The 24,116-nt window shown below is 39.2% G+C and overlaps 2 protein-coding genes across 2 annotated transcripts; both read right to left on the bottom strand.

Annotated features, from left to right (window-relative positions):
* Nucleotides 1-6,657: 6,657 nt before the first annotated feature.
* Nucleotides 6,658-8,305, bottom strand: LOC117283106 (zinc finger MYM-type protein 1-like; the record flags this gene model as incomplete). The annotated part of the gene is given in 1 exon segment (XM_033755501.1): nt 6,658-8,305. A coding segment is annotated over 1 exon segment (1,084 nt), but the record flags the coding sequence as incomplete, so codon positions are not given.
* A 3,221-nt stretch (nt 8,306-11,526) lies between these two features.
* LOC111874550 (protein SYS1 homolog) lies at nt 11,527-24,096 on the bottom strand. Its single transcript, XM_023870139.2, has 3 exons — nt 23,438-24,096; nt 18,114-18,181; nt 11,527-11,851 (listed from the first exon to the last, which is right to left on the bottom strand). The coding sequence occupies exons 1-3, from the start codon at nt 23,606-23,608 to the stop codon at nt 11,611-11,613; spliced, it is 480 nt and encodes a 159-aa protein (XP_023725907.1). The 5' UTR covers nt 23,609-24,096; the 3' UTR covers nt 11,527-11,610.
* Between the last annotated feature and the right edge of the window lie 20 nt (nt 24,097-24,116).

Here is a 24,116-nt window from a genome sequence, read left to right as displayed (position 1 = left end):
TTTTTTTTAAATGAAGTGTGATTTCGAATATTTCGAATATAAGCCGCACCCCAGTTTTCCTCTTGAATTTTTGGCAAAAAATGTGCGGCCTATACATGCGTAAATACGGTAATTGTAAAGTGTTAAACGGTGACTAACAAGTGTTGAATAATAATTACTCTGAATGTGAATGTGCTCTGGTAGTCTGTGTTATTTCTGCTTCTTTGAGCGTGGCCCGTATAAGGCTCTGAGAGAAGAGGATCCAGCTCTACCGAACCCAACAACCTCAACCTTTAGATACCAACTAACCCTGAAAAATTTAAAACAACGAACCCTGAGATAAAAATTTAGTACAAGAAAGAAGATCACAATCAAGTAGAAACAAGAAGGTAGGTGAGAAGGACTGTTAAAAAGGCGACTTCAAGAAGAGGAGGCGATAAGAAGACCGTTAAAGTTAGCGGCCTTGGAACACTTGGACACTGAGGTGGATGTTAATAAAGCTTGGGAAACTATTACAGAGAATATCCCAATTTCTGCCAAGGAGAGTCTAGATTATTATGAACTGAAAAAGCTCAAGCCATCGTTTGATGAAGGATGCTCAAAATTACTAGAACAAAGAAAAATTGTAATTGTTACAGGGTCCAAGCGAAATAAATGGGGATAATCTGTACATATATAAAATGCGAAACAAGAAGGCATTTCAGGAATAAAAAGAGGGAATATCTGAAAGACAAAATTTATGAGCTTGCAGTGAACAGTAAAAACAAGAACATTACAGACCTGTATAGAGAAATAAATGACTTTAAGACAGGTTACCAACATAGAAGTAACTTAGTGAAGGATGAGAATGGTGATCTGCTTGCTGATTCCCACAACATTTTGAATAGGTGCAAGTACTTCTCTCAGCTATTGAATGTACATAAGGTCAGTGATGTTAGACAGATAGAAATGCACACAGCTGGGCTGTTAATACCTGATCGTAGCCCTTTTTATGTTGAAATTGCTACTGAAAAATTGAAAAGGTATGAATCGCCAGGTACTGACCAAATTCCGGTAGAACTTGTTCAAGAAGGAGGTGAAATATTACGTTCTAAGTTCCATAAGCTGATTACTTCTATTTGGCATAAGGAAAAATTGCCTGATCAGTGGAAGGAACCTATTATTGTACCAGTTCACAAGAAGAGGGATATCTCTGACTGTAGTTATTGTCAGGGGATATCACTGCTATCAACATCATACAAAGTTTTATCCAATATTTTTCTCTCAAGGTTAAGTCCATACATAGATGAAAATATTGGGGATCATCAGTGTGGGTTCCAACGTAACAGATCAACTACAGATCAGATCTTCGGCGTTCGTCAGATATTGGAGAGAAAATGGGAGTACAATGAGACAGTACATTAGCTATTTGTAGACATGAAGAAAGCCTATGATTCAGTTAGGAGAGAAGTATTGTACAATATTCTGATACAGTTTGGGATACCCATGAAACTAGTCAGGCTCATTAAAATGTGTATAAAAGAAACTTATAGCAAAGTCTGTACAGGTAAACATTAGTCTAATAAATTTCCTATCCAGATTGGTCTAAGACAAGGAGATGTTTCATCACCACTCTTTTTCAACTTCGCTTTAGAAGATGCCATTAGGAAGATCCAGGAAAACCAGGTGGGACTAAAATTAAACGGGACACATCAGCTGTTGGCCTATGTTGATGATGTGAACCTACTGGGTGATAATATAGATTTTTTATATTGCTAGTAGGGTGGGGCTAAGTCCGTTGTACTGCAGCCACTTCTGGCCTATTTCACCAGCCCCAGATGATAGGTGAGGGTGATTGTGTAGCAATTGGTGGAATGAAGATTGGCAGGGGAAACCTACGTACTTGGAGAAAACCTACCCCAGTGCCACTCTCTCCACCACAAATCCCACTTGACCAGACACGGGATCGAACCCAGGCTGCCGTGGTGGGATAATATATATACTATAAAGAAAAACACACAAACTTGAATTCACGCAAGTAAGGAGGTTGGTCTAGAGGCAAACACAGAGAAAACTAAAGTGGCTTTGGGGCGGGTTTTCTCTGAGTACTTCGGTTTTCCCTGCCAATCTTCATTCCACCATATTCACCATCATCACAATCACCCGAGGTAGGCTACAATCGGCAAATCAGTGTCCACCGTGCCGAGTGGGCCCAGTTGGACTCCACCCCCCACTAAGTGAATTAAAAAAAAAGTACTTGTTTCTGTCTCATCACGACATAACAATAGAAAACAGATGTTTTGAAAATGTGGCAAAGTTAAGATATTTGGGAACGACGATAACAAATCAAAAGCTGATTCAGCAGGAAAGTAAGAGGAGATTGAACTCGGGTAATGCGTGCTACCATTCAGTCCAGAACCTTTTGTCTTCTCGTCTGCTGTCCAAAAACACACAAAAAAAAAAGAATATACAAAACTATAATTTTGCCTGTGGTTCTGTATGGGTGTGAAACTTGGTCTCTGGCGTTAAGGGAGGAACATAGACTGAGGGTGTTTGAGAACAGGGTGTTGAGGAGAATATTTGGACCAAAGATGGTTCAAGAGACAGGAGGTTGCAGAAAATTGCATAATGAGGAGCTTCATACCTTGTACTCTTCTCCAAGTGTAATTAGAATGATCAAGTCAAGGAGGATGAGGTGGACAGGGCATGTAGCACGAATGGGGTAGATGAGGAATGCATATAGAATATTGGTGGGAAAGCCAGAAGGAAAGAGACCACTGGGAAGACCAAGGCATAGGTGGGTGGAAAATATTAAATGGATCTTAGAGAGATAGGATGGGATGGTATGGATTGGATTGATCTGCCTCAGGAAAGGAACCAGTGGAGGGCTCTTGTGAACATGGTAATGAACCTTTGGGTTCCATAAAATGCTGGGAAATTCTTGAGTAGCTGTAGATTTGGCTTCTCCTCAAGAAAGGCTCAGCTCCATAAGTAATGACAAGATATCAACAAAAGTACTCAAAAGCTGCGCAGACTATGCCAGTTCCCCTTAATCAACCTTTGCAGTCAACCAATGCTTCCCTGGAACGACTTAAATATTCCAAAGTTAATCCATCTTTTGAAAAGGTAAAAAAAATCTTTTATATCTAACTTCAGATCAGTTTCTGTAAAATATCTGAGAATTTTGTGAATAAGAGAGCGAATCACTAAATTCAAATAACACCCTTGCAAATTACGTGTTTGTAATAATAAAATGCATATTGGTGGAACATACTGTGATCTTCCTAAAGCATTTAATTGTGTAAATCGTGGAAAACTACTATCAAGATGAAGGTTTTATGGAATTCAAGCTATAGCTGGGCAGTAGTTTAAGTCATACCTTTACAACAGGAAGCAAGTATAAGAAATAATAATTTCTACTCATACTGGGCTGTTGTAAAATGTGAAGTTCTTCAGTAGTCAGTATGCAGTCCTCTGTGCTTTGCTTTGTATTTTAATGATGCGCGTTCAACCAACTACTTGCAAGCTAAATCCATACTCTCTGCTGATGATAAAAATACTATTACTACTCCCAAAACTGGATTAACAATGTCTTGGCTAGCTTGAACAAATGGTTTAAAACCAATAAACATAAATTATATTTTGTTAAAATACATATCATGAAATTTTATACTAACAGCAAAACTTGTTCTAATCTAAATATAAAGTATGATAATGAAAAACTGAAGGAAAAAAAAATAAAAATCTTGGCCTTCAAATTGACAGAAACTTTCCCACACAAAAAACAGACACTTTTTAAAATGGTTTACTTTACTTACTTACATTCCATCAGACATGTGGAATTATTTTCTGGGAAAATTTTCTTTTGTGTCCAGAGAAAATCATTAGAATAATAGCCTGCATTAAAAAGACAGTTTCTTGTGGGCAGTTATCTAATAAATGTAGTATTCTTCTATTAGCTAATGGCCTCTTACTCTCATTATTACTGTATTATTTGTTGTGGACAACTTGGAAAATTTTTGAAGAAATTCAGATATACACAGTACATGTACAAGACACAGATATGACCTCCATGTGCCAACCACTGCCTTCAGTAAACATCAGAGAAGAGATTACTGCAATGGAAGTAATTTATACAGTAATATTCCTCCTACAATCAAATGCCTGAACCATGATATAAATCTGTTCAAGCCAGCAATGGAAGGGTATCTCCTATCTCACTCCTACTTTGTAGAAGAATTTATCATACTAAAAAATTCTCAATTATAGATACATGTAAGTAATAAAAGGGTGCTTTCTTCATACTTTTGCATAATTCCATACTATAAGAAATGTCTGTAAATATATAAATAGCTGTTACAACTTTGTACTTACTTTTATATTTGTACTACAAACAAATACTGTATCTGTATTATAACATGTTGTACATCCTTGGCTTAGACCTATACAGGATTTGTGGAATGTATATACATTTTAACATATTATCATGTCTTCTTGAACCGGGAAACAGCAAAATGTGGAATGGTCAATCCTTTATATATCATTAAATACCTTATTGGGGCCCATAATATTCACTGATGTAAAAGTGTCTTAATTTCTAATTTTGATTTTGTTCAATTCTGTCATTTATCTCATAAGTGGTTTACTGCTAATAAACTGGTTTGAAATCTTGAAAAAAACAAATGTAAATCATTTGTATGGAATATTTCACTACAGTATGCACTAATTATTAGTTATAGTGGAAAATATTGTAGAAGAGATGATAAACAAAAAATGTTTCGGTTTGCAAGTTGATAACCTAGTAAAGCTAGAGAAAAACTTTGAGCAAATGATTACCAAGTTAAGTGGAGCATGCAGTAAGATTGATTTTAATGTTTACAATATTGACACAACATTATTCATTATGCTTACTTTCTCTCTTTTATGCAGTATGCAGTACATTCCACAGATAATTTGCATAAGAGCAAAAGGATGTTTTCTTTAAAAAAATCATTAAAATAATGGTTGGTGCAAAATCTAACATTTTAAGTCAAAGTATATTTAAGTAATACTACCTCTTCCATGTGAATATATATATATTTTTAGTGAACATTATCATGAAAAAGCATGAGCATTTTCAAACAAATTCATGGATACAAGAAAGAAGAACTGTCTACATAGACAACCTGCCAAATTTACTTGCTTCCAGAAATGTGCATATCATGCTGGTTTTAACATTTTTATTAATTTACATGCTAAAGCTATCAGCGTTATGAATGAAAAGGTGCAATTTAAAGTTAATTAAAAAAACTTTTATGCATGCTCCTTTTATTCTATTTCTGAACATGTAATGTCTGGAGATGATATGCACTGTATCATAAGGCCTCTATTTTATATCATTACATAATTATTAACAGACCTGCTGTCCTTGAACATGTCATCTTTTTATATTTTATGTATCATTAATATATCTTTAATGAATGTATGCATGAACCTACATATTGTAACGTGTCTGGAATCCAGAGGAGACGCCTCTATGGAAACACTAGAATAGACCGTTGCATAGGAAACAACAATTGCTCCATTGTAGTTCTAACAGGAGTCTCCATGGTTATAACAGAAGGCTCACTGTGTAGCAACCGCCGCGATAAATAGCCCAGCTTCAGCGAGAAACAGTCAGTCTCGGAAGAGCCAGCTAAGAAGCCAGCCGTCATCAAGCCTCCGGAGAAGAAAGTCTCGGATCAGCCTCCGGAGAAGAAAGTCTCGGATCAGCCCTCGGAGGAGATAGTCCAGCATCGCCGAGTTGTTGTGAGCAGTGATTGTAACACTGCAAGTGCAAATGGTTGTAAAGTGGGTGTAAGGCGAGCAAAAGGAATAAACTCGCTATACCAAAAGACGGCGTGAACTTATTTGTCGCGTTATACACCCAATACATGACAATATGTATGTAAAATGGATTAGAGTACCAATGAAGCAGCATATCAGTGGCGTAGCATGACTACCGAAAGCAGGGAAGCAACTTTATATACATGTATATAAATTTTTTCTACATACCCTATAGTTTCTATCTTCTATTTAAAAGAAAACAGCTAATAGTTTAATATGTATTGTATATTTAAGCTAATATATTAAAATAACACATAATTATCAACACAATTTTATAGCCATCAAATGACAGGGTTGTGAACCTGGAATATAATTAATGCTTACTTTATTGTTTATAATTCAGCTCGATTCTTCTGTTTTTCTTGGCAAACAGATCAATAACCTCATCTAGAAAGCTGGGTTTGGACTGCAGTTTGTTTAGGAAGGACTTTTCAATGTTCATCAAAGCCAGTGATGACAACCTATCCTGGTTCTGCGAATTTCTTAAGTAGTTTTTTAATCTCTTCAGAGCTGAAAATGAGCGTTCATCTGCAGCACTTGTCGCTGGTATTGTTAATACTAGCTCACATAATTTGAAGATTTGCGGGAAAACGCATGATAACTGAAGAGCATACATATATTGATGTAAGTCATACACACTATCTTTTGCCATATCTGGGTCCGAAAACATTACTAAAAGTTCACTCTTTAAGGCAACAAAGTCAAAAAATGCACCATAATTTTCTTTTAAACAGGAAAATGCTTTTTCAGGAAATGAGGTTCTATACATGGGGAAGTATCTGGCATCAAGAAGACTCAAGAAGAGGAGCGTAGCGTTCTCCGAAAATCTAACAGAGACATTCTGACACACGACATCAATAATTTCACAGAACAGCCGTTTATAGGAGTTTTTTCTTTCTTCTCCACTCATTGAGTCAATGCGAATTCTTTTGGGTCGAGTTGGGCCATTTGAATCGAAGACATTTTCCATTTCACTCCAAAGGTGGTCAAATCCTCCCCTTAATCTTTGCATGTGATGCTTAAATTCGTCTATTTTGGTATTGCAAAAAGCTATATCAGATCTCTTAGTTTGTAGGATTTTGAAAAGAGCGCCAGAATATGGAAAAATTGAAGAAAATATTTTCAGCATGAAATTGAAATCGAAATCCCTTAGAAGAGAGAGAAGTCCGCGTGCAGAAGAAATTGTTTCTACATCCCATTCTTCTGGTTCCTCTATTATAGACACAAGAAGATTCTCAATTCCTTCTCTGTATTCATGCACAGTTTCAGCAAGTCGGCTATGGTACTGCCATCGAGTAGGTGCGATAGAAGGAAATCTTTTCCTAAGGTGGGAATCCAATGCTTCAGTCCTTTTTGTGGACTTGGCAAAAAAAGTTCTAAAGCCAGAGAGAGTAGCAAAGAAGACCTTAACTTCCTTAATAAAACTAGCAGATTGTGCTAAGACTAAATTTAGTCTATGCGCATAACAATGAACAAAAATGGCGTTTGGGTACTGCTCGCGAATTTTTGCTTGTACTCCTGCATGTTGTGATGCCATAACAGCAGCACCATCATAAGTCTGTGCAATGAGTTTGGGACCACATTCAAAATCATTTAAAATCTCAAGAGCATGGTTAAACAAGGAATTGGCAGAACGGTCAGAGCTCACGTCTGTAAAACGCAGAAACCTTTCTTCAACATTGCCATCAGCTGTCACATATCGAAGAACTGAAGCCAACTGACACTTATTCATCACATCTGAAGTCTCATCAAGAATTAAAGAAACATAATTAGCCTTTGAAATTTCCTTTTTAATTTCCATTGTCATCAATTCAGATACAGAATGTATCAGTTCATTTTGGATGTCAGGAGAAGAACCACGGAAAGCAGTTGAAGACTCTAAATGATTGTGTAAATCAGAATCATAACGTGCCAGCATATTTAAAACCTCAATGTAATTTCCTCTATTAACAGATGCCACGCTTTCATCATGTCCCCGAAATGCTAAACCCTGAGAGCCCAGAAAACAAACTGCTGTAATTAATTGGCCTACAAATTTCCTGTTCTGTTTCACAGCTTCATTGTGTTTTTCAATTGACTGTTTGTATTGGCTGCTTAGAGAAAATTCAATCCTTCTGTTTTTACCAAACAGTGTAATTTCTTTAAGACAAGCAATGTGATTAACTGAATGCCCATGTCTTTTGCCAGATTTGTAAATGTTGTTAATGTCATTGTAACCAGCACTGTTAAACACGTGTTTTTCTTTAGAAAACAAGAGACAAGGCCAACAGAATAATTTGTTTAGTTTATCACACCCACACAACCATGGAATAGCCTCATATAAACTGGTATTGAAATGCCGTGTGCAAGATTTCACTTTTGTATGTAAAGTTAGATTAGGCTTAGGTGCACCTTCTTCTATTATCTTAAGTTTCTCATTATAACTGAGTGAACTGAACGGTGTTTGAAGAAGTTTTTCAATCACACAGTGGTTATCACATGAAAGTGTCATGTTTCTATTTTTAACTTAACAGCAATCACAAAAACACTGGTCATAAAGTTATAATTATGCAAAGCAAAACAAATTCTGTATTGAGAAAAATACAGAATAATAACTAAACTGACTTGTGCACAAATGAGACGCTAACACCTTCTGAAAACTAATAAACACGCTTAACTGCCAGGTCACAGACTATTCTACTGCGAACTGCAATGCCTTACATCTGGCAACATTGCTGGAAGCACGAAGCTAGTAGCATACCATAACGGATAGCTCACTTACAGACAACATTGACATTGGTCAGCCAGTTAACCCAGGGGAGGGTGGAAGCGAAAGACCTGCTGCTTCCGCGCGTGTTGCAGTTTGAAGTTCCCTGCATTTTTGAAGAAAATAACTGATCTATCCTGATAAATTGTTTATGTAATACATTAAAACTTGCAATATTCTCATTATATGTAATAAATGTTCTCAGATTAATTAATATTTTGAAGTATGAAATATTTTTTCGAAATTGAAAAATTGCCAGAAATGTTCGTGGTTGCTTTTCTATAGGGAAGCAATGCTTCCACCACATCCATGTACCCTAAGCCCCTGCAGCATATATCAAACAAAATGCTTAGACTGGCCTTCAAAATACAGAGGAGAGACAAAACAGACATTAAACATCAGATACAAAGAGCATAAGCCATCAGAAATAACAGCAACAATTCCAGATCCTGAAACCACATACTAAATAAAGGACACATACAGGGCAATAACTGATACTACAGACATCATAAAGACAGGAAAGAAAGTGAACACACAGTCCAGAGAGATTCAAGAGAACAAACGATTCATCATTTCATTATTTTCCCTGCATTTTCCACAAATTTCACGGTAACTTCACGAAATTGTGTCTGATAAACTTCGTTTTTTGAAATTGTGTTCACACTGGATGCCAAAGGTGCTTACGGATGAACACAAAATGAAATGGCAGGCCAGTGCGTTGACCTTCCTGACACAATACAGTGAGCAAGGCGATGACTTCTTGAGCCGCATAGTCACAAGGGATGATAAATGGTTATTGCACGTAACCCCTGAATCAAAGCAGCACTCCATGGAATGGAGGCACTCATCATCGCCAGTAAAGAAAAATTCGAACAGGCCATTTCAACTCAAAAGATCATGTGCACAGTGTTTTGGGACAGAAGCGTTCTGCTTGTGGAATTCTTGCCTCAAGGCTCAACAATCAACACAGGTGTCTATTATGACGCATAATTCGATCATCCCCCATACAACCCAGAATTAGCACCAAGTGATTTCCACGTGTTCGAGCATCAGAAAACTTTCCTTGGTGTCCGGTGGTTCCACGATGATGAGGTCGAAGAAGCAGTTAACGCGTGGGCTGCATCACAGGTGGCATCATTCTATGATGCAGGGATACAAAAACTGGTGCCCCACTATAGGAAGTGCCCAACAATGGTGGAAACTGTCGAAAAGTAGCAGACGGTATGTACATCAAATGGCAACACAAATGGTTTGGAAATAAATTCTTGTTTTTTTCAACAGCTCATCAGAACTTACCTTCTGGATAACCTACATATTAGACAAGAATATAAAGTATGTTAGGCCATGCCACAGATCAGGCGGTTAGTTGCCGGCTGTGGACAAAGTGATATGGGGGCAGGTCTTCTTTGAGTACTTCGGTTTCCCTTGACACTTCTCATTCCACCGACTGCTTCACACACATCATTATTTATCATCCAGGGCTGGTACGATAGGCTAAACAGTGACTGACACGTCAAGTGCACTGAGTCTCACTCCACCCCAAGAAACAAAAAAAAAAAAAGCAAATGTATGTTGTATTTGAGACTGTAATACATATGTGCAAAATTAATAATATTAAGGCAACAGGATGCTTAAGTACAGAATCTGTTTACCTTTTGTGCTCCACCTGGATACATACACTATGCTTGGCTTCATTCTACGTGACGATTCCTTCAAATCACTGATGACCAGCCACTCCACAGTTCTAAGAGAAAATATTATTTATACTGTCTTTCTCACAGGTGTACATACATCTACAAATTGCTTTGCCTGTAAGAGGTTTTCTAGCGTGGTCTGTGCCTCTGCAAGATGGAACTGACAACAGATCAAGGGTATGGGGGAAAGGAGTTACCTCTGGCATACTTGCACACAAGCTACTTCCATTCATGCAGCTGAGTGGCCTCTCCTACCTCACTTCTAATGCATCACAGATCACTAGAGGTCATAGTGCAAGAGCCAGCAGTTAGGCCCACCCCTTACATGTACCTCACTTCTATCATAGCTACTGTTCTGCACTCCAGTAGTTGACTGACATCTCTAATGTGCCATATGTACTGAGGGGTCCTTTCAAGAGAATCTGAGTTCATGTACTGAGGAAAGGGTGAAGTCCAGCACTTAATTCAACATGATGCCATCAAATGGATTACCATTATTCTTTCGGGATGGGGTGGGGTGGTCTGGAATAAGTTCGACTGGGGTAATTCTCTTGGCGTATGGCATGGAACACCATGCGCCTTAATGACTCTGTTCATGCACATGTCTATTTAGAACTTCACGTTTTCCAGGGCCTCTGCAGATGACACTCGTCTGAATACTCTATTATGTGATTTGATCTAGGCATTGTCTAAAATAATAAAAGGTCTACGCAGCTTTTCTAGAATATATTAGACATAAATACCTGCAGCTGTCACATGTCTACAATATCACCAGACTTGGGTCTTCTGTGTCCCAAATATTCTCAAGGTTGACACTGTTGGGAGAACACTATAATTTTGGGTTTTGAATAAAGGAACTACTCTGTATGTTTTGTACATCAATAAGTTTGTCATACTTCATGGAAGTTCAGTAAATGTACTACAGAGTTATGATAACAGTTCATTACCAAAGACACTAGATAATTAAAATTTAAATTTCCTACCCATGTTAAATTACTACATGCAGTGCACCAGGAATAAACAGCTGTTACAACATGGCAGTCGGTTTCCATGCCTACAATTCAATGGGAACCCTATGCACATGCTGCTATCAAAATCTACTGGCTAGCATTGAAATCACGTTCAGATGGAGAAATTGGTGTTACTGCAGATGTGGCATAGCCCACCTACCTTATAAAACAATTATTCTGGCAACAACTTAAACAGATGTTCACAAGGCAAATTAAACTACAGTTTATATACAATATTACTTATTTATTTTAATTTACTAATATGTATAATTACTATAAAACAAATAAGTAACAATTTCAATTCATTTTATATAACTTCTCAGTTCAAAATCAGTCATTATAAATCAGCTTTTGGGCCCATATTGAGAGGAATAGCCTGCAATTCTGTCCTCATACACAGAAATTCACCAGATACACACATGATGGTCAGACACACCAAATTCAGCAGCCACCAAGAAAAGGCATTGGGAAAGTGACCATTATAATACCAGCACACAATCAAATGGATGAGATGAGCTGTTGATGAAAAGTCCAAGCACTGCTTTGTTCGCTGCACAATAAACCACAGTCCAAGAGCTCTGTAACATGAATAAAAGTCCTCAGAACCATAAATTAAGGATAAAAGGTAAAAAGAGGTATAGCTATTCCTGTAACAGGCCACAAAGGCCCATAGGGTTGTGAGACGTTGAGGCTCCCACATTTTCTCTAGACAGTTGGCCCACAGATGGCAGTAGGGTTGTCAGCCTTACACACAAACTGCCCTTTACCACCCAGAAAGATTCCTTTCCTAGTATTTACTGCTGTTAGAGGATGAGTCAACCCCAGGGCCAGAGCGCGGTTGGAAGGATTAGGCAAATTGGAAAAAAAAAATCACCTCATCTGGACTCGAACCCGCAACCTTCCGGCTTATAGCATAGTGCTTTGACCAACTATGCTACCGCATGCCCCATAAGTTAGGGATACTGTTTTAATTTTACGAATATTCCTTCTGGGAAAAACATACTGATCGAAGAGAGATGAAACAAGTTGGGAATGTTGTATATTATATACTTTGGGAAGCTCTGAGATATTATGATTTTACACAGCTCACTGAGTACTGCTCAAGTGGTCAAATCCAGGTTACAGTGGACTCTTGGAAATGATCACTTTGAAGACAAAGAAGGTGACGGCATAATATTAAAATGCCTATAAGCTGTGATAAGACAAGAGGTTCTGGACTGAATGGTAGCAAGTATTAATCGTGTTCAATCTCCTCTTAATTTCCTCTTGAATCAGGTTTTGATTTGTTATCATCATTCCCAACTATGTGTACTGTGCCACATTTTCAAAATATATTGTAACGTGTTACGTTACTGAAGACGCCGTAGAGATTGTTAATTGGTTTATTGAACAATCTACAAATAATGGCTACAATTACTTATCACACAGTTGCCGGGTTTCACACTTTATAACCCTAATCGCATTAATCTGTTAACACTGTTGCGGGGTTTCACGATTTATAACCCTATGCGCAAATCAGTTCACTCTGTCTTCAGTGGTCTAGACGTTTACAGTAGGGGAGCTATGTATCACTGTATCACACACTCCCAATTACACAGTTACACACATGTCCGGTTCTTCTTTCCGCAACGGCTGGTATATTCCAACTCGACTCGCAGGCTGCTGCCTTGAGAACTGTTGATAACACACTCTGACTCATAGGCTTGCTCGGAACTCTCTCGGAACTGAGCTCGGTGATGGCCACATTACAACTAACTCGCAGCACTGTGCAGTTCCCTTATATAGCCGCAGTGCTTGCCTGTTGCGTAATGAGTGCTACGTCATCCTGTTACATCACCGCACGTTGCGCGTTACGTTACCATGCGGAGGGGGGGGAGCGCTGACTCAACCGCCGCATCACTGCTGGTGGGGGAGGGGGGATTCTCCGTTGCGCAACGTGTCACACTGCTCCCTCCTTAAGGCTGTTCGTCCCAAATAGCCTAACGGTGCATCCCCGTTCCTTTGCTTCGGAGGCTGTTCTTGCAGCATCTGTTCTCCGGCCATTACAACCACTCCCTTCTTAAGACCAACTCGTCTCGAGCGGTTTCCTTTCAGCTCGCCAGAAGATCCAGTTGTGTCTCATTCATCCATCACTTTCATTCTATGGCACATTCACTCTCTCTGGGGAGGCCGGTTCTTCTACATTACTGGTTCCTCCTCTGCTTGAAGTCTCTTTTTCCATTTTGGAGGGGGTCTACCCCTCCATAAGTCCCAATCCTTGTGTTGCCGTAGGCTGACAGAAGATCCAACCATTCTCATTGCGATCTTCACGCTGACAATCTCGTAGATGGTCTACTTACCAATTCTCCCTTCTTGGTGCGATCGCTGTCCTGATCTACACCCTCTGATGACGTCCTTGGTTGTCACCTTTTCCGTCTGGCATCCGAAGGTTCCCTGGGGAGTTTCCTTCTTGAAAGCATTTCTCCAGCATTGTGCCACTGTCGCGCGATGGGATATCTTCCTGCAGGTGGCATCCAGCTTCATCCAGGATTCATAGTCTCCTCGGGTCCAAATTTTTCTGACAATCTCTCTTCGACGCCATGTCACTGTTGCAAGGCGGAACACCTTCTTGCGAACGATGGCCAATTCATTCTGTGATCCACAATTTTCCCGTACCAGATTCTTCTTATTTCATCGCCGATGTCGGCCCCTGCGCCTTTTCTTCTTCGGTTCTCTGACCGGCATTACTTCGGCGTCTTGTACGGGTACCTCCCGTAGTTCTGCCGCCTCAGGTGTCACGTCCACTGAGGCTGGCTCTTCTTCTAGACATGCCTCCATTACTAGGCAGGCCAACGTCTCATTGTCTTCGTTAGGAATCGACTGTCGGTTAACTACAACCGCTTTTCTTCTTGGATTTTTCTCCATTGCATCCTGGCAGGCTGTCGTCTCTTCCTGCAAGGCATTGAAGTCAGCGTCTAATTTTGTCAGCATGATGTCGATTTGTTTTTGGTTGACATCTAGTTTTGTCAGGAAATCTTCTGTCTTTTTTTCTATTTGCTTCCGCATCTTCTTGATGGTTTCGGAACATTTCTTGGTTGTCTCTGATTTCCTTCAGTAGAAGTTCCATCCTCTGCTGCATCTCTATTTTGTAGCAGTAAGATACTTAATTCACAACAATTTGTTTGTGGCGTGTTTAAGTTCGTAAAAATTCTGACACCAATGTAATGTGTCTTGAGTTCGAATCTCGTTGATCACGTGTGTAAGTCCAAATCCCACTTCTGACACCAGTGTAACGTGTTACGTTACTGAAGACGCCGTAGAGATCGTTAATTGGTTTATTGAACAATCTACAAATAATTATAACACAGTTGCAGGGTTTCACACTTTATAACCCTAATCGCAATAATCTGTTACCACTGTTGCGGGGTTTCACACTTTATAACCCTATGCACAAATCAGTTCACTCTGTCTTCAGTAGTCTACAAGTTTACAGTAGGGGAGCTATGTATCACTGTATCACACACTCCCAATTACACACACGTCCGATTCTTCTTTCCGCGACGGCTGGTATATTCCAACTCGACTCGCAGGCTGCTGCCTTGAGAACTGTTGATAACACACTCTGACTCGTAGGCTTGCTCGGAACTCTCTCGGAACTGAGCTTGGTGATGGCCACACTACAACTAACTCGCAGCCGCTGTGCAGTTCCCTTATATAGCCGCAGTGCTTGCCTGTTACGTAATGAGTGCCACGCCATCCTGTTACGTCACCGTGCGTTGCGCGTTACGTTACCATGCGGAGGGGGGGAGCGCTGACTCACCCGCCGTGTCACTGCTGGTGGGGGCGGATACTCTGTTGCGCAACATGTCACAATATGTTACCTATCTTTATGTCATGATTTTGCTCTGCATCTGATGATGAGACAGCAACATATTCTTAGTTTTCTCTGTTTACTTCTAGACCAACCTCCTTACTTACTTACTTACTTACTTACTCATGGAGTTGAGCCCTTCTGGAGGAGCCGCCAATTTTGCAGTTACTCAAGAACTTTCCAGCATTTTATGGAACCCGAAGGTTCATTACCATGTTCACAAGAATCCTCCACTGGTCCCTATCCTCAGCCAGATCAATCCAATCAATACCATCCCATCCTATCTCTCTAAGATCAATTTTAATATTGCCCATCCACCTACACCCTCGTCTTCCCAGTGGTCTCTTTCCTTCTGGCTTTCCCACCGATATCCTTCATGCATTCCTCATCTCCCCCATTCGTGTTACATGCCCTGACCACCTCATCCTCCTTGACTTGATCATTCTACGAGGGGAAGTCAATAATTATCTGCAGTGCAGTTGTATTTGCGTTTCTGTTGGCAGCATTGTCATTTTGCGCAGCATCACCATGCGTGGTTTCCGTGTCATTATTTCTGCGCAGGTTTGATGTTGCTAGGTCAGTTCCATCGTCGCTGCCTTGCCGTTAATCATGGCTGCTCCGCTTTCTGTTTGTACCAAAGAAGAGCAACATTCAGTGGTCCAGTTTTTGTGGTCGGAAGGTGTATCAGGGGCCACAATCCATCAAAGACTTTCAGCACAGTACGGGAACAGTGTTTTGCCACAACGGAGTGTCTACGAATGGATTGAAAAATTAAAAAATGGTCGCACAAGTGTTACACATGAGGAAGGAGCTGGATGACCATCCACGGCCACAAATGAGGACAACATTGAGCGTGCACGTGACATGGTTCTGTTAGACAGACGAGTGACTACTGATGAAGTGGCAAATCACCTGCAAATTAGTCATGGTTCTGCCTACGAAATCATACACAACAGACTTGGGTTTCATAAAGTCTGTGCAAGATGGGTCCCAAAACAACTCACAGTGTTGCATAAACAAACGAGCTTGGACATCTGCCAACAACATTTGGATCGCTAAGGTAACAAACATGACATCTTCTTAGACAGAATCATCACTGGTGACGAAACATGGATCCATCATTGCGAGCCTGAGAGTAAACGGCAGAGTATGGAATGGAAACATCCACAATCGCCCAGCAAGAAAAAGTTCAAAAGCCAACCGTCCGCAGGAAAACTGATGCTTACAGATTTTTGGGACTCACAAGGCCCAGTACTGGAACATTATCATGAGAGGGGCACAACAGTAAGCAGTGCTCGTTACAATGAGATGCTTACTGACAGGCTAAAGTCTGCAATTCGAAGCAAACACCAAGGACTACTGTCAAAAGGTGTTGTGTTGTTGCATGACAATGCCCGTCCACAAACCGCTGCCCACACTGCTGAAACCCTCTGGAAACTCAAGTTTGATGTAATGGCTCATCCTCCGTATAGTCCTGATCTCGCCCCTTCTGACTACCACTTGTTTGGTCCACTCAAAGAGGCATTAAGGGGCCGTCGATTCACCTCGGACCAAGAAGTGAAGGAAGCGGTGCATGCGTGGCTCGCTGCTCAGCCAAAAGCCTTCTTTTCTGAGGGCATCAGGAAGCTTGTGCAATGATGGACCAAGTGCGTTGAAAAGCAAGGGGACTATGTTGAAAAATGATGTTAATGTAAGTTTTCTATTTGTATTGAAATAAAATTTATAGCTACATTGCAGATAATTATTGACTTCCCTACGTAATTATACTTGGATAAGAGTACAAGTTATGAAGCTCCTCATTATGCAGTTTTCTCCAACCTCCTGTCACTTCATCTCTCTTCAGTCCAAATATTCTCCTCTACACCCTGTTTTCAAACACCCTCAGTCTATGTTCCTCCCTTAACGCCAGAGGCCAAGTTTCACACCCACACAGAACCACAGCCAAAATTATAGTTTTGTATAATCTAATTTTTATGTTTTTGGACAGCATACGCGAAGACAAAAGGTTCTGGACTGAATGGTAGCAAGCATCACCCGAGTTCAATCTCCTCTGAATTTCCTCCTGAATAAGGTTTTGATATGTGTTTCTCTTTATGGTATCTACATTATCACCTAGTAGATTCACATCACCAGCACAGACCAACAGCTGATGTGTCCCGTTTAATTTCAGTCCCTACCTGGTTTTCCTGGACATTGCCAATGGTATATTCTAAAGCAAAGTTGAAAACTAGTGGTGATAAAGCATCTCCTTGTTTCAGATCATTCTGAATAGGAAATTTATCAGACAAATGTTTACCTATACAGACTTTACTATACGTTTCGTTTAAACACATTTTAATCAACCTAACTAGTTTCATATGTATCTCAAACTCTATCAGAATAATGTACAACACTTCCCTCCTAACTGAAACATAGGCTTTCTTGAAGTTTACAAATAGCTGATGTACTGTCTGACTGTACTCCCACTTTTTCTCCAGTATCTGACGAATGCAAAAGATCCAATCTGTAGTTGATCTGTTACGTCCAAACCCACAACTGATGATCTCCAGTAATTTCATATATGTATGGACTTAACCTTGAGAGAAGAATACTGGATACAATTTTGTATGAAATTGATAGCAGTGACATCCCCCAATAATTACTACAATCAGTTTTATCGCCCTTCTCGTGCACTGGTACAATAATAGATTCCTTCCACTGATCAGGCAATTTTTCCTTATGCCAAATAGAAGTAATAACTTATGGAACTTAGAATGTAATATTTCGCCTGCTGCTTGAATAAGTTCTGCTAGATTTAATCACTTGATGACTTACATTGCCATAGTATCACTGAAACTGCATATATAAGTTACAGTGAACCAAGGAGTAAACACAAAATTTATTCCTATCCAAGACATTACTCAAACTTGGAAGTTGAGGCCTCTTAACATGCCAGTATCTCGCAAGTAAATTCTTCAACTATAAAATACTTTCTCCTGCCAACAACTTACCCAACTAATGCATTCAAAACAAAAGCTGTTATAACTAGTTTGCCTCCAAAATCTCGTACATGGATCTCCTGTAAAAAAAGAAAAAAATACAAATATTTGTTCATAATTCTTTGTTTCAAAGATTTTTCAGTTTAGCAAGAAATATGTGGAATTCATTTAATATTGTCACAAGTTAGAGTGGTTACAGGCTATGTCCGGATTGGTAATTCGATTTACCGACCACTTACAGACCGTAACTACAAGTTAACTATAACAGCCTCACTAGTCTACACACTCTAAAAATCATAACTGCAGCACACATTAAATCTTCTATGACTTCACTAGTCATCTCTTGGTACCAGATCTTAACACTGTCCTCCACTTACATTCTCACTGTCCAGCACATATCACCAACTAAACTAAGCTCGAAGTCAAAGTTACTTTATGACTAGTGGTGTACCGCCAATCAGTTTGTCTTGCCGCCAAGACCCTTGAGGTTCACGACCAGTGATTTATTTTTTCAACTGATCCCTTGATGTCACAGTCCTTATGTAACATCCCCTCTGGTGAGAAAAGTGGTTTGTCTCTTATGAATATAACTGGCCTATAGACAAGTATATGTATTGTGCATACAGCATGTTATGGCATTTTTTTTCTTTTGCACTATATACAAGTTCCTGTCAGTACAGGTTTTGTAAAGGAGATATGCCTACCTTACTTATCTCATGCTATAATGGCAGCTTAGACACCGCCAAGTTTAAGCATCTTATATTTTCTATGTCTGGCTTCTACTTGTGCTATATTGTGAACATGTTCATCATCATGATCTTGTGTGATTTCTGCTTGTTGCCTGCAGTTTTGTTACATAATCATATACATACAGATGGTTGAAAGCCATGTGCAAATCACAGACCATGTGCAACTTGGAAAAAGGAGAACCTCGAAGAAAGCAGTCTTCTGGGATTTGGTGCCGTGTATATGTGGTGTTAACCGACGTTTCGGAGGAACGTATCGCCCCCATCTTCAGGGTTGAAGAAAAAGTATAGGTAAATCTGCAAGCGACAACACCGTGAGACACGGTAACTCCGAAACGTCGGTTAACACCACATATACACGGCGCCAAATCCCAGAAGACTGCTTTCTTCATAGTCACCGCCGTGAAAGCCTCAAATCTTACAAGGAGAACCTTGTTTTGAAGGCGCTGTAATTTTAAGAGGTACGTGTCAGCTGCTAATTCCCAGGTGGGGCAAGCATAAGTCATTACTGATCCGATCGATGTCTTATGAAGGGTTAATTTAAAGTTTGCTGAACTAAGCTCAAAGTCAAAGTTATGTTACGACCATTGTCTTGGAATAAAGCACCAATCTGGGACCAGATCCTCATTACTGACAGAGTTTCAGGTTTGCTGATGTGGGGGTGCTCTCTCTGATGAGAGGACAGGACTATCATTCTCCATAGTCACAGTCAGCAGTAATAAGTCTGTTGTCAGTATGCACAATTTATATTTTACATATTATTAAATGTATGTACATACAACATATACGAGGCCTCAGTCAGTCAAGACTCACAGGCTCAATACAGGAGATCATGCCCTATCATTAGCAGCTCCTGCTACATCAGTCTAGTCACTTGAATGAACTAAGCTCTAAACTTCGTCCTGTTTATAACCCATCAGGATGAACCAACAGAAAACTCAGCTCTTCTGTTGTGTACATGTGTGTTGGGGTTCCCACATGATAACTACACAACCAGTCCACTGATGCACTGGCATCTGCCTAGCAACAGTTGTTGTCCCGTTGTTTGTTCCACTGCCCTTGAATCTGTCAGTTAACATTGCTTGCAGTGTCAGCTTGACAGCAGCAGATATTGGGACTGATTTAGTCAACTTCCTGGCTGTCTGTGAGGCATCATTAGAGATAGTCCTCTTGCGTGTCTTCCTGGAAGTCGTCACCCAGGGCCATTGATTTCAGTGTGGTTTTGTTCACTGTTCTGCTTCATCCTGTCATCCTGTCAGGATGGCCTTTAGTTCATTCACTGTTGCCCTGTACATTCCATAGAGAGGGCTAAAAAGCAGCTTCACGTCTAGAAATTTTTAAAAGTTTGTATTGTTCTCCTCCGAACTATTCTTAATAGATGTCCACTCGGAGCTTTCCCCACTTTATCAGGTGTGTATTCGGCAACGACTTCAATGTCACTGAGCATTTGATGTACTTGTGGTGCTACAGAAACTGCTTCTGTGTATTTGTTCATTATGGAAGGGTATTGAGATTTCAGCAATAGCTTCTGTATCCAGTATTTCCAAAATCCCGGTTATGGGACATCCGCCATCTTGGTGTACACTCTGATTCATCGCTTGTTTTGTTGTTTCCTACAGCATTTCACACAATGGCGGCCAAGCGGCAAACTTCACCGATACCACTTTCACCAAGCAAGAGTTGGCTGTGAACACACTACATAAAGTGAAGTCTGTAAAGACCACTTTGCCCAATACACATTTCGTTCAGATCTCTAAATCAAATCAAGGACTGGTGTAGATCCCGCGAACAACTCACTCTCCATCTCATCCAGCTCGACCCTCTCTGAATTAAGCAGCCAAATCAATTTCAGTAATTCTTTCAGTGATTTTCCCAGTTATTGGCAAAATATAATGTCAGCCCACTGTTCAAGGCCACCCATGTCCTAACTTCAAAAGCTTCCAAATTTTGCAAAGTTTCCACCTGCTTGTATGATGTAAACTCAATAATCCTACTGTGTGTAGGAAGCATAATGTCTCAGCAGTATGAATAGACTCCAGCAATTTTCCACAGTGTCCTATATCTCTTTCTGTCCCAACAAATTTTGAAGCTACCACATATTTGGCTTTTCAACAATAGAAATTATAAACTAGCATTTTATTGTTAATGGAAAGAAACTGTTGTGTAAATTAAACTCAGCATCGAAAGAGTATTGTAGAACTTCATCCATGTTTTCTATCGAAGTTTACATTTATGTAAAACTGTTATTTGTCAACCGAACAGTAAAATGAACAGTAATGAGGATGGAATTGTGGGCCCTTACTATATTCTTGGGTAAATATTTTAATTTTGGGGGGACAAAGTTGCTCGCATCTGTGACCCTTTCTACAGTATTATACAACAGATGATTTCAGTGGAATTTATAAATTCTGATTACTTAATTTCCTTCATAGGTGTCCATGTGGTGACACATGTCATTCTATCAGATTCCTATATGGTGCACATTTAACTGCCAACTGCCAATGCTAGGCAGTTTTCTTACTTCAGTTGCTATCCTTTTGTTATTCCTATTTCATCATATCAGGAATATAGGATGGGAAAATTAAAATCAAAATTTAGAAAAGTGGTTGGATGAGAACAGAAAATAAAGAACACCCAAATTTTGTTCCAAATTTGTTCTAAATAACAGGAGTGGACTACACAAGAGGTTTACCCTTGTGATATGAACCTGTCTTTTATTGTATCCAGTAAGACCAAAATATAGCAGATAATGTGTAATATTTTATTCTCACAAATAGTAAATGTTATATGATTTTTAAAGAAGATACAATTCAGTGGCTATAATAATCCAAATCCTTTACTTTGAAGATTACTGCCTTGTGAGATGTTACACAACATATTAACATTTCAGAGGAACCTGTTCCCTTCACGTTCAGGATAGAGGAAGAGGTTCTTCTTAAATGTTGGTATCTTTCTAACTACACAGTGTTACATTAAAGAAAGACGTAATTTTTGACATTACTGTTGTAAGAACTTCAAATCTCTTCTTCTGATTTCATTTGAGCCAAGTTAGACTAATGATAAACAAGTTTATGTTTAAGGTTGTGGTCTTCTCCATTATGATAGCAAGTAGTGTGGATGTGAGTAGAAATGTTTCAGAGGAACATGCTGCCTCCATCTTCCACCTCCTATCCAGATTAGAGGCAGGAAGTTCCTCTGAAACAACACTCACCTACCAGACTATGCAGTGTTGTAACTGAAAATACTTAATTATGAATCTTCCCTGTTACAAAAACTTCAGATAAGACCCATCACACATGACTATGTGTTCTTTGCATCATGTGCATAAAAGATCTCACAAAGGGAGAACCCATCTGTCTGATCATCTACGATTCAACTTCAGAACTGCTGGATAGATTTTGATGATCTCTAATGTGAACTTTATGCCACTGAAGGCCACCAAAGATAGTAATTTTTAATTTTCCACTAGTAGTATTAACAAAATGGTGGATGCAGAAACTTGTGTGGTAGGAGCAACACTAGCATCACTTCTGAAACCATGGTTAACCAGCAGTAACCACAGAAGCCATGCTATGTACACTTGTAGTCAGTACTCTTAAACATCAGTCTGCCATTTGGTACAGCTAGGAGCAAACAGAATGTCAAAATGCAATAAATAAATAAATATGTAAGCAAATAAAAGCCACAAAAATGGAAATTAGTATCATGTACAGATTGTACTCTGTCAGTTTTATTTGTATATGACCATATTTATGGCACACATAATGCAAAGGTCCAGGATCCCAAACTATGGCCCACAGGCCACATTCTGTGTGCCATATGAAAAAATATGTTCAGGAATCTCACTTCCCTTGGTTTACATTTCTTATTTCATTGGTTCAAGTATGAGTTATTATTGTTTTCAGTACAGGCTGAATTACTGTTTTACTTAAGTGAAATTTTCAAACAATTTTTCAATATAATGATCAAATACACATACTTTATATGGATTTGGGTTTTTCATACAAGTGTTAAAACTAATAAAAAAACAATCTAAAACACTTTCCTTGACCATATCACTTAATTCATTTCTACCTAAAGATGGATACAGTAGCTCATGTTCCTTCACAGCACTGTTAACCATCCCTCATCCTACATCTGTGTCATAACCAAGAAAATCACAACTTTTCACTTCCACGAAAACCTTGAATGTTACAAAGGGTCAGTCATATAGTCAAACTTAGGAAGCTGTTGATGAGTTTATATGAAGAACAAATGCATACAAACAGTTGCCAGATTTGTTGCCATTTTGGAATTATACTCGGTAACAATGTTAGGATCAGAGAATAGTATAAAAAAAATGTGGTCTTAATAAAACACAGAGCAAACTTTACCTTTAATTTACGGAGAGTGTTTTAGATGTTAAATTTTGAACTGAGTGCAGTGTGACAGCGACGTGAGTGTTATACACCTGATGATGGCCGTCTGAGGCCGAAACATGTAGTGTAGGGAGCAAGATCAAAGACACAAAATATATTGTTTGCACTTGACACGGAGTTTATATCATTTAATATACGGATATTCAATAAAACAGTATTCAGTAAAAGTTACCTGATATTTAAAAAGATGATCAAGGGATCTCGACGATCCAACAACTAGGTCCATGAAGACTGTCCACAACCCCAGACCAACATACATTACACACTGTAAAGCTATTATCTGCGATATTATAAGCAGAGGATCCCAAGTTGTGTTACGAAACTGTCCGGTCACCTTCTTCATTGCGACAGGAAAACACTATTATCTATTCCAGCACGGCCACAATCTACACTAACAGACTAGCAGGCACTCCTTATTTTCATCCATTCAACATAGACATTTACCTAAATATTCCTCTACGAATAAAAGGCGCACTTTAGACACAAAATATATTATTCACATAAAGTCTCTAGAATGTATCAATATACTTTCCAAACAGCTGTTTACCTACGTTGCTAAGCAATGATACTTTCGTTGTCACTGTAGCATTTGCTCCACACTCAATTTATATTTCCAACATCAAATGCAAATATAACCTCACCAGCTCACCAGGCCTCCTGGTTTGCAGGTTGGCCAAGCAGCAATGCATAATTTGAATTTGAATTTGTTTGCTTTCAAATTTGGGTACCCCGGGAATTAATATATATTCCGTTTTAACACTAACTTGTGGTTTTAGATCTTTTAAATTTTAGAGTTATGATCCAGAAAGAAAAAGAGAAAAGTGTTTACAGACTTACAGACAGTGTGCTTT

Source organism: Cryptotermes secundus, unplaced genomic scaffold, assembly GCF_002891405.2.
Source record: "Cryptotermes secundus unplaced genomic scaffold, Csec_1.0 scaffold970, whole genome shotgun sequence".
Lineage (NCBI taxonomy): Eukaryota > Metazoa > Arthropoda > Insecta > Blattodea > Kalotermitidae > Cryptotermes > Cryptotermes secundus.
Note: the sequence above shows the minus strand (reverse complement) of the source record. Positions and strands in the feature narration are given on the sequence as shown.

Bases quoted from the DNA above. Each gene is read 5' to 3' on its own strand.
- LOC111874550 (XM_023870139.2), bottom strand. From the start codon at position 23,608: ATGAAGAAGGTGACCGGACAGTTTCGTAACACAACTTGGGATCCTCTG. The intron at 18,182-23,437 runs GTAACTTTTACT...CTTTTTTTACAG, and splicing joins ATCATCTTTTTAAATATCAG to GAGATCCATGTACGAGATTT. The intron at 11,852-18,113 runs GTAAGTTGTTGG...TTCATGTTACAG, and splicing joins GTTTTGAATGCATTAGTTGG to AGCTCTTGGACTGTGGTTTA.